At 46.7% G+C, this 9,934-nt stretch overlaps 2 protein-coding genes across 8 annotated transcripts; one reads left to right on the forward strand and one right to left on the reverse strand.

The window, feature by feature from the left end:
* The first annotated feature begins 227 nt into the window (after positions 1-227).
* LOC112875010 (O-fucosyltransferase 30) lies at positions 228-3,321 on the forward strand. The gene is made up of 2 exons (XM_025938668.1): positions 228-729; positions 1,204-3,321. Exons 1-2 carry the CDS (start codon positions 290-292, stop codon positions 2,270-2,272), a joined length of 1,509 nt encoding a protein of 502 aa, XP_025794453.1. The 5' UTR covers positions 228-289; the 3' UTR covers positions 2,273-3,321.
* Positions 3,322-3,453: 132 nt separating this feature from the next.
* Positions 3,454-7,313, reverse strand: LOC112875011 (2-haloacrylate reductase-like). 7 transcript variants are annotated; one of them, XM_025938672.1, is made up of 7 exons: positions 6,890-7,311; positions 6,478-6,531; positions 5,784-5,886; positions 5,521-5,659; positions 4,700-4,926; positions 4,287-4,544; positions 3,454-4,031 (listed from the first exon to the last, which is right to left on the reverse strand). In XM_025938672.1, exons 3-7 carry the CDS (start codon positions 5,826-5,828, stop codon positions 3,708-3,710), a joined length of 993 nt encoding a protein of 330 aa, XP_025794457.1. In that variant the 5' UTR covers positions 5,829-5,886; positions 6,478-6,531; positions 6,890-7,311; the 3' UTR covers positions 3,454-3,707. The 7 variants fall into 7 exon arrangements, with proteins under 7 accessions (XP_025794457.1, XP_025794458.1, XP_025794455.1 ...); XM_025938673.1 differs by lacking the exon at positions 6,478-6,531; XM_025938670.1 differs by having other exon boundaries at positions 6,478-7,311.
* Between the last annotated feature and the right edge of the window lie 2,621 nt (positions 7,314-9,934).

A 9,934-nucleotide genomic window follows, 5' to 3' on the forward strand; every position in this document is an offset into this window, starting at 1 on the left:
GGCAAAGCTTTTTTAGTGGAGGTAAGTGCCCAAGTTAACTAAGGATATAAAGCACTTTGAAAAAGCAACTCATCCTTGTTCAGTTTGTGGATTTACTTGCCAAAGCCCAAATTAGGATGTCCCGGAACGGCCCATCTGAGTTAGGCTTTGAGCCCACTAAAATGGGCTTAAGAATTTAGCCCTTGTTACACTGGAATTCTCTCTAATATCACTGGCTGCCTAGCTGGGCCAGTTTACCGGCGGCAGTGATCCAACCGTCAGATCCGATCTCCCGGTCGCCGGCGGCGACATGGACTTGCCGGCGAGCCGCGGCCGGTGGCGCAGGCGGAGCGCCCGGTCGCACCTGCCCGTTGTCGTGGCCGTCCTCGTACTCCTCCTCCCGACCTTGCTACTCTTCTCATCCGCCTACTCCACCATGCTCCGCGCCCTCCTCCCCTTCACCTCCTCCGCCTCCGGGGGCGGTGGCGTGCCCCAGTGCGGGGGCTCGGTGGAGCTCGGGGGAGAGAGGTTCCTGTGGTACGCACCACACAGCGGGTTCAGCAATCAGGTGGGCGAGCTCCGGAACGCCGCAGTGGCCGCCGCGCTGCTGAACCGCACTCTCGTCGTGCCCCCCGTGCTCGACCACCACGCCGTCGTCCTCGGGAGCTGCCCCAGGTTCAGGGTCACCGACCCAGCATCGCTGCGCGCCGCTGTCTGGGATCACGCCATGCAGCTCCTCCGGGAGGGGAGGTAATGTCGTAATGACCACACCTGGCATTCAATTTGGCCGGGTTTGATTGATCTTTGGTGTAGCAGCAGTTGCTTGGCTTCGAATGTGTTCTACACCTTTTGCTTGAAGCTTGCTTATTGTGGAATGATCAAATGATTGCAGTAGTTTGGAACATTGTGGCAATCACAAAGTAGTAAATCAGAACCCCATAAGATGTTTGACAATGCCTGCAAGTCTGCAAGACAATGAAGACGGCAGCAGCATCTTCTTTGCTAGTGCTCGGCTGTTTTAAGGATTGTAGATAACATTGCATTATTCAGTTTACTTATTGATGGAAATATGGCGAAATTATTTCCAGTAGGAAGGTATAGAGAAGCATTCTATGTTGCACAGCTAGAGTACCCACTTTCACATTGTGTATAATAGATTGCTGAATTCATTGTGGACTGTGCACATGATAATTAGTACCTAATACTAATCTGTTTAACTTCCAGGTATGTTTCGATGGGCGACATAGTTGATCTGTCCCCAATCAAATCCATGGTTAGGACGATTGACTTCAGGGTTTTTGTCTCGCTGTGGTGTGGTGTAGACATGAGGAAGACTTGCTTTTCTGGGTTGTGCTGTGCTGTTTCTGGTGGTAGCTCTATGCCAGCGGACTACAATAGATGCCGAGCTTTGCTGTCTGGTCTAGGAGGCAGTGAAAAAGGCTGTGTGTATCCCGTACAAGATGACTGTAGAACAACGGTCTGGACGTATCAGCAGAACAATGATGGGGCCTTGGATCAATTTCAACCAGATGAAGAGTTGAAAAGGAGGAAGAAGATCTCATACGTCCGGAGGCGCAGAGATATATACAAGGTTTTAGGGCCTGGTTCACAAGCTGAGGATGCTACCTTGTTGGCATTTGGGACACTGTTCTCAGGACCATACAAGGGGTCAGAGTCTTATTTTGATATCCATGAGTCACCAAAAGATCAAAGAATACAGAGTTTACAAGAGAAGATTGAGTTTCTTCCTTTTGCCCCAGAGATCATGGCTGCAGGTAGAGAGTTTGCTAAGAACAAGATCAAGGAGCCCTTTCTTTGTGCGCAACTAAGACTGCTAGACGGTCAATTCAAAAATCACTGGAAAGCCACATTTTCTGCCCTCAAAGAGAAGTTGAAAGCTGTTGAGTTGGAAATGAAGAGAAACAAGAATAGCGGTCCTGTTCACATGTTCATCATGACCGATCTCCCACCAGCAAACTGGACCAAAACCTATCTTGCAAATGTTGCAAAAGATGAGCGATACAAATTGTACACCCTGAAGGAAAGTGATGAATTAGTGGTGCAGACTGCACAAAGACTTATGGCGGCAGAGCATGGTGTACGGTCTGGATTCCTTCCAAAAACCATAGAGAACAGGAAGAAGGATTGTGACACTGTTCAACTACCAGAAATTCTGTTGTATGTTGAAGAATCTGTTTGTAGCTGCGCATCACTAGGATTTGTTGGGACATCTGGATCTACCATAGCAGGAAGTATAGGAACAATGAGAAAGAACAACGTCTGCAAATGGTAGGAAAACAACATCCTTTGGGTAGCTACCTGAACCTAACCAGCGCTGATTGATGTGTTATAGCATTGTGGGAACCAATATGATCTAGAGGGCTGAAGCATCGTACGTTTTGCACACACCAGTGCAAGCATGAGGCTGCAAGATCTGGTTTCGCTGGCATGGTAGGATTGACTGTATAATGAACCGTTGAACCAATTTTTTTCCCTAACTGTATAGAAACTAGAAAGATCAGGTTCGTTGTTGTGTTGCCTGAATCATTTTGTGCTATGTAATTTTCTCTCCTCAGTTTTGTAGCCTTACATTTATTTTTCTGTCCGTAGGGTATCCTACCTCACTCTTCTCCTGACTTCTGAATGACAATGATAGCTTCTGAAAAAAAAATACTGGAACTAGATATTATTCTACTAGTTTCTAATTGTATATGCATGTCGTTGTTTGGGCAAGGATCCTGGTCCCTTGGTGTATCGATTTTGGCGCCAGGTCGCTTCCCTATTTGAACTGAGAAAGCGTGCCATTGTCCCCGTGTGCAATAAGCTTCTCAAGTCTGAAACTCTGAAATGAAGCAGCTGCAGCGCTGGGCGTTATCTGTGCATCTCGAGCGGCGCTCCTGGCCGCAGCAGAGGAAGGCCACACCGTGGCCGAGGTTGTCGACGATTCGACGTCCGTGTTGCGTGACGCCGTCCTGATCCCGAGGGTTGAGGAGCATAAGGCAAGTCGTCGCCGACGCCATTGTCACTTGCACACCAACAGAGTCAGTGACCATCAGTGTGTGAAGCAGCATCACTAGGAGCCATTACACTGGAGGTGCGTGATTCAAAGACTGAAAGACCCTGCTTCATGGCCGGGTTTATGTAGAGCGTTGAGCTCTAGAGGAATACTTGCGCATGTTGGGCAGAAATGTGCTCCTCTTATTTGCAGTCGTGTTCAGTTCATCTGTGTGCTGTTCCTAAATGATTCTGTGTTTTCATCTCTCCCTCCTCGAGTTCTCGTGCTCTCTGTATCGTAGACAGTGATAGCTTCTCAAAATATGCTGGAATCAGTTTTCTCGTGTCTCTTTGACTCTTTCATCACCACCTCTCGTTTCAGTTTGACATCCAGAAACCATCCGAATCCAACAGTAATTTATCAGCAAAACATGTCACAGGCCCGGTTAACAAGAGTGGTAGCATCACATGATGGATTCATTCACCAAGAAAATCTGATAGAATTTTATGAAGTCTCACAGTACCTCACAATATAGACAGACAGCATATACTGTTTCACATGATGGATTCATCCACCAAGACAATCTGATAATTTTTTTTTTGAAATCTCACAGTACCTGACAATTGTCAACATAAACTGCTTAGCAGAGTGCATCCCAGAGCAACATTATCATGCACAAAACTCTGAATATTGCAATGCAGAACCAGAGGCCACGGCTAACACTTGCATTCGCCTACAACCTTTGGCTGTCAGGTATCAGCACGATGGAGCCGGATGTTCTCCGGGCCTCAAGATCCTTGTGCGCACGGGCAGCCTCTGACAGCAGGTACACGTGGTTGGCGCGTACCTGCAGCACCCCGGACATGATGCAGGCAAAGACTTCACCAGCAGCCTGCAGCAATTCGTCGCGGTTGGTGGTGTAGTGCATCAGTCCTGGTCTGCCGAGGATCAACGATTTTGGCGCGAGATCGCTCAGCCGGACAGGGTCTGGCCTACTACCTGAAGACTGGCCATAGGAGATCATGCAGCCGCGCAGCATCAAGCACGCCAACGATCCCTACTCAACAAAGTGCGGAGCCTGATTAGAACCTGAGGATTTGATAAGAAACAATTCATTTCTTGCAGGAACTAAAATCTTCTGTTCCAAAGGGAGCATTAGTTGCTTTTAGCATCAGCAAGAACGCAACAAACGACTCCGCTAATCCGCTTCATGTAAAACAAAGTTGACAGTTCATTGTTGATTTGAGATTCCATAGCAAGGCTCCATCAAGAACGGCAAAAGGGAAAAACAACAAGAGGGTCTAATCTGCACCTGGAATGTGTCCTTCCCGACGGCATCGTAGACAACATGAACACCTCCCCCTGACGTGATCTCAGCAACCCGGGTAACGAAATCCTCCTTCGTGTACACTATCACATGCTGGCATCCATCTTGGGTTGCTTGGCCGACCTTCTCTTCAGTTGAAACAGTGCCAATGACGGTGGCGCCAAGGGCATTTGCCCACTGGCAGAGGAGAGAACCGACTCCACCAGCAGCAGCATGGACTAGAACAGTGTGGCCTCTCTGGACCTGCAAAAAATGAGCAAAATGGATCTCTCTAAGCTGTATTCTTTTTTTCCCTTTTCAAAAGGCTTGCAGCAAAATAGAATTTGTTTAGATATCTATATTTCTGCATAGCATAATACAAGAGAGTTAGACGTTTATGAAAGAAAAAGGCAATTAACCTTGAAGGCTTGTCGCACAAGGATATATGCAGTCATTCCCTTCATTAAAACAGATGCTGCAGTTATATAGTCTATTGCATGGGGTATAGGAACGGCCACACTTGCCGGGATGATTTGTTCTTCAGCATAAGAACCCATTGGGTTATCAGCATAGCCAACAACATCACCGACTTTGAAGCTAGTAACACCAGGACCCACGGCAGACACAACACCAACTGCTTCCTTGCCTGGATGAACAGGTGTCCATGTTTCAAGAAGGTAAGCATGCTGACCAGGAATATTAGTTGGTCAGTCACAAGTTACTGTGTTTAGGTACTTCAAACAACTCAAGGAGCATAAATATTTATCTTACTAGGCCTGAGTTCATTTGCAACTGGTAATTGGCACTTGTGAAGTGAGAAATCCTAGATAGGAAGAGTAAGAGAAGTTTTACTACTAACTCAGGTCAGGCGCCATCTTAAAGAATGAATAACAAAGGTATAATGAAATTAATTTCTGTAGAAAATATGATAAGATATGCAGACCTACAAAACCTTTTATATTTTGATTTTTGTTACGGAATATTATAAACCTTTTATATCAGAAACAACTTCCCTCATTGTGATCATACTCTAATCTTATGCTGGTCAATCACACATCTACTAGGCATGTGAAGCAGCACGTGTTCTGTATACCACTTTTTTTAAAAAAAGAAAGAAAGAAATAAACTCTGAATTGAATGACATGTGTGCCCTGTGCACAAGACTTGAAAACATCCAACTGCACCGATATGAGTTTTGTATGGACCCACTAATCAAGAGCAATGCTAGTAAAATCTCTACCAGGAATAAATGGGAGAGGAGCTCGATGTAATCCGGTACGGTAATATATATCGACATAGTTAACTCCGATGGCCTTGTTCTTGATCCGGATTTCTCCTTCGTTGGGATCCCCAATCTCAACCTCTTCCCAACTTAGTACCTATTAGTTCATCAAGACAAAACTTTTAAATATCAAATATTCACTTACGCAAAGATCTGGGAGACTGGGACAAGAATGTAAGGAGACAGGAATTAAATGGTGCGTATGTTAGCAGAACACGTACTTCTGGGCCACCGAGCTCGTGGACTTTTATTGCCTTCACCCACATCCCCAGAGACAGTTACAGAGCTAACACAGTCTCATGTACTTCAATGGAACTCCAAGAGCTGATGTGGTGGTTTTGTATCAGCGTAGTTCCAGGTGATAAATTGGTAAACGCTCCAATACTCAGGAAAAGGACAGGCATGCCAATAATATGGATCAGGCATATTGTGTGATATACACAACTTTTATTGTTTCATAAAACTACTATACGGATCACTTATTTTATGGTATGGAACTTCCTTCTGCTGCAATATGCATGACTCTGGTTTAAATTCTTCATGGCACTGCTTCAGGCCAGCAATTTTATAAGATGATGGCATTGAGTGGCAGAATTGCTCAGCACAATATTCCAGCACTAAAAATACGACTAGCTACTGTTCAATGCATGAAAACAATGGCGTGATAATTATTTCAAAGAAACCACCTTTCTAAAGTGATATGTTAGCTATGAGCTTTATGCACTGACATAGCAAGATGCTGAAATGACAATTGATAGTCATATTCAAATACACTTCCGATTAAAAATACTTAAACTTATGAAGGTAAGAATTATGCCATTACACTGAAAGTCATCTTGTGCTCTTTCTTATGTGTAAAACAATTGAGAAGTTGAGAGTCTGAAATTACTATAATAGTAGCTAAAGTGTTAGCACCATTGTCTTTACGGTGGTAAGGCGAGGCGCGGCGACCCACCCCCTTCTGGACGCCTAGGCAAATAAGGCGCACGGCGACGCGACGCCATACACATATCCTCATTTAGAATGGAGCATCACAAATATAAGCGATTAAGCATTTTTATACTAACTGAACAACAAGCACAACACAGAGATTCATAGTTTAAACTAGGAGCACACAATCATTAAACAAAAGGCAACGCACGGAAGCTAAGCAAAAGGCAGCACACGAACATGCATCAGGCAGACAGGCACACACCACACATTCACACAAAGCTATCTACTTATATATCAGATTAGCAGCACTACAGCAGAGCAGAGCACCAACTCCAAGCACAAGCAGATGCGCTAGCAGCCTAGCAGAGGGAAAGAAGAGGAGAGGAAAAGGAACCCTTGTCCGTGTGATGCAGCTGCGGGAGGGAGTGCCGGCAGGGAGGCGGAAGAAGAACCAGGAGCTCGTGGATGGAGAAGGAGTGGAGGAAGTCCGCCCGGATTGGTTGGAGAAGAGGAAGAAGATGCAGAGGTCGGAGGCGCCGATCTGCAGGCGGAGGCTTCAATCGGCGGACGGGTGGAGCGCAGGTCGGAGGCCGTGGAGGCGTGGAGTAGCAGCAGGAGACTCGAATCGGCGGAGCGGAAGAAGCGGGAGCGGCTGGATGGAGGCGGCGCGCCGCCGGATTCCAGGTCCTGCCGCCGCCCTCTTGTCTTCACCCTCTCCTCTCTTTCCTCCTCCTCTCTCAATTGGCGCGCTGCAGCGATGGGGCGTGCCCGCTCGGGAGTATAGGCACGCGATGCCCCCGCGCCCCCCCCCCCCCCTCCCCCCGCGCGCGCATCCGCCTTCCGCTCGTGTGGCGTCCGTCCGAGGCCTTGGCGACGACTTTCTGCGCGAGGCGACGCCATAGGCAGGAAGGGCGTGGCGGGCGAGACGCTTCGGCTAGGCGACGCCATAAAAACGATTAGCACAAAAAAGCCAACCATTAATATATGTCATATATCCATCTGTCTGACCATGAGCCATAGGATTATCAGATGTCTAGGTCGGCAGGTATGCATGCAGTACACACCTAACAAACAGTGGGTCACCGAACTGACATAGCTAACAAAAATAGCCAATTCAAATCTTAGCCTATCACATCCAATTTTTAAGCAGCATACACAGCAATTGCATGATTTGGCTGTAGAAAAGCCTATATAGTTACCATCTGAGTGTCCAAATAGCCATCAATTTGTAGCTCAAGTATTCAACCAACATGGGGGATGGAACGGAAGATGTTTGTGCTCATGCTGAAGTTATCACCAATGGATGCATGCTTCTGATCAGGGCATCCTCTTCCTGACCAGTTCTTACAATGTAGCTTGGATAGCACACGCTAAAACTCCACCAGGAAACACCCAGAGACCGGGCCAGTGTGCTCTGAGACTGAGCGGCTCTCGGCATCCGTCTCCATCGAGGATTCGAGGTGGTGGATATGCGGCGAGGAGACGAGATAGTAGCAAGCCGAGGTGAAATGTCAACGCAACAGGAAAGTACACTGCCCATTCCATGATCCAACGCTTGGATGCTTGAACCAAATCGACGGAATCGATGGAAAGGGGATGCAGATCGTCACCGTGCTCTCCGCCTCGGATGCTGGAGCAGAAGGCCTACTGAAGTACCGAGGCAAACGCGACTCAAGGCACTGGAGGTTGGATTCCGTTCACCCCTGCGGGGCTACGATTTTTTGTTCAGCTCGGTTCGACTCGTCTGCAACATACGATTTTCGTTCTGCGCACACGAGTCGACTCTCACAATGGACACGGTTCGGTTTCGCAGCGCGACGATTCGATTTTACCGCACGCTGGAGCTGCCCTAGCTCAGTGGCGGTGGAGACCTTTGGGGCGTCCGTCCCGCCGGCGCCTCTCGCCGCTGCATCCGCTGAAGCCGGCGACCGGAGTGAAGCCGTGGTGTCCAGTCACGACCCAGATATTGCGAGAAACCCCTGCATATAGTACATTTATATAAAACCTCCTATTTGTGAACCTACATTTTGCAAATTAACCCCCTATCTTTCTTCACACACACATGACTCATGCCAGATTGACAGTAGGGTTACCCGCACAAACGTTTGGAGATCCACCAATAAACACAATTTACTAGATACACATATACAGGACCAAGTTGAAACATATTTAATTTTTCGTTTAAAACTTTGCTAGAAATTATCTCCAATTCATGAAATGTCACAAATTAAGAAGTTATGGGAAAAAAGAATGGATGACGATGAGCTAAGAATAGAGATAGGGACAATTGACGGCATCAAACAGAGTGAGCAGTGGCGGAACGTGATCTTAGGAAAAGGGGCTAATTTGAAACAGCTATATGAAAAGGTTGAAAAAACCTAAGAAGTAGAGAACATTCTGGCACGTATGCATACATGCAAGGGAAAATTCCCATTAGAAGGGGGCCGGAGCCCAATTTGATCTCTATTGTGTTCCACCAGTGAGAGTGAGACAGCGTTATCAGGCTAGCTGCAATCATTGTGCAATTTTATGGTGGGACGCTGAAGAATGAGAAATTTGGGAGCTTTGGGGTCTAAGCAGTGGTAGATTTAGAATGTAAATCTAGGAGCCTTATTTTCCTTTTCTTATTCCTCCCTCCTCTCTTTTTCTTTTTTTTCCTTCTTTTCTTCTTCCTCTTCTTCATTCATGATTGAAAATTGTTGGAGGGAAGAAAGAGGGGGCTTTGAAGGGGCTTCATGAGCTGCATAGGGTAGGAGGCTCCAGCCCCACTGCAACCCCCGGTCTAAGGGGTAAAGGAAGACGAGAATGAAACTGTGGTGTTCCCTCTCTCACCGTTGGTGCACCCTCCACCCAGATGAAGCTATGGTATTCTTGCGGGCGCGGTTATATACCGTTGGAAGCGATATACTCCCGATGCGTCACCTGAAGAGGGCTCATAACTAGGAACAACCCAGCACAACAGGAGGAGAGAGGAGTGGCCCGTGTGAGCAGGAGGTGGGAGCGGCCCGCCCAGAAAAGAAAAGCGGAAGCAGCCCATGGAGCAGGAGAGAGTGGAAGTGGCCCAGTATGGCGTGAAAAAATTGGGTAGAACCTATGGTGCAGCAATAGCATGCGAGTGGGCCGCTAGGTGGAGGAAAACATGAATTCCAGTGATCCAATAATATAATATTTGGCTCTTCTTTAACTATTTGTTGACCATGAACACGGAAATGTTTATACAATTAAAGAAATAGTTACTTGTATCTGCCTTCGAAAAATTATTCTATCTCGCGAACAAAATATACCAACACCGCAAATAAATTATTTATATAGGCGAACAATTTAGTTCGCAAAACATACAAATAAATCTACATAGCGAACAAATAGATCCAAACATACAAATAAATAACTCTACACACAAACAAATAAATCCGCACAGTGAACAAATAAATCTCCACAC

Source organism: Panicum hallii, chromosome 9, assembly GCF_002211085.1.
Source record: "Panicum hallii strain FIL2 chromosome 9, PHallii_v3.1, whole genome shotgun sequence".
NCBI lineage: Eukaryota > Viridiplantae > Streptophyta > Magnoliopsida > Poales > Poaceae > Panicum > Panicum hallii.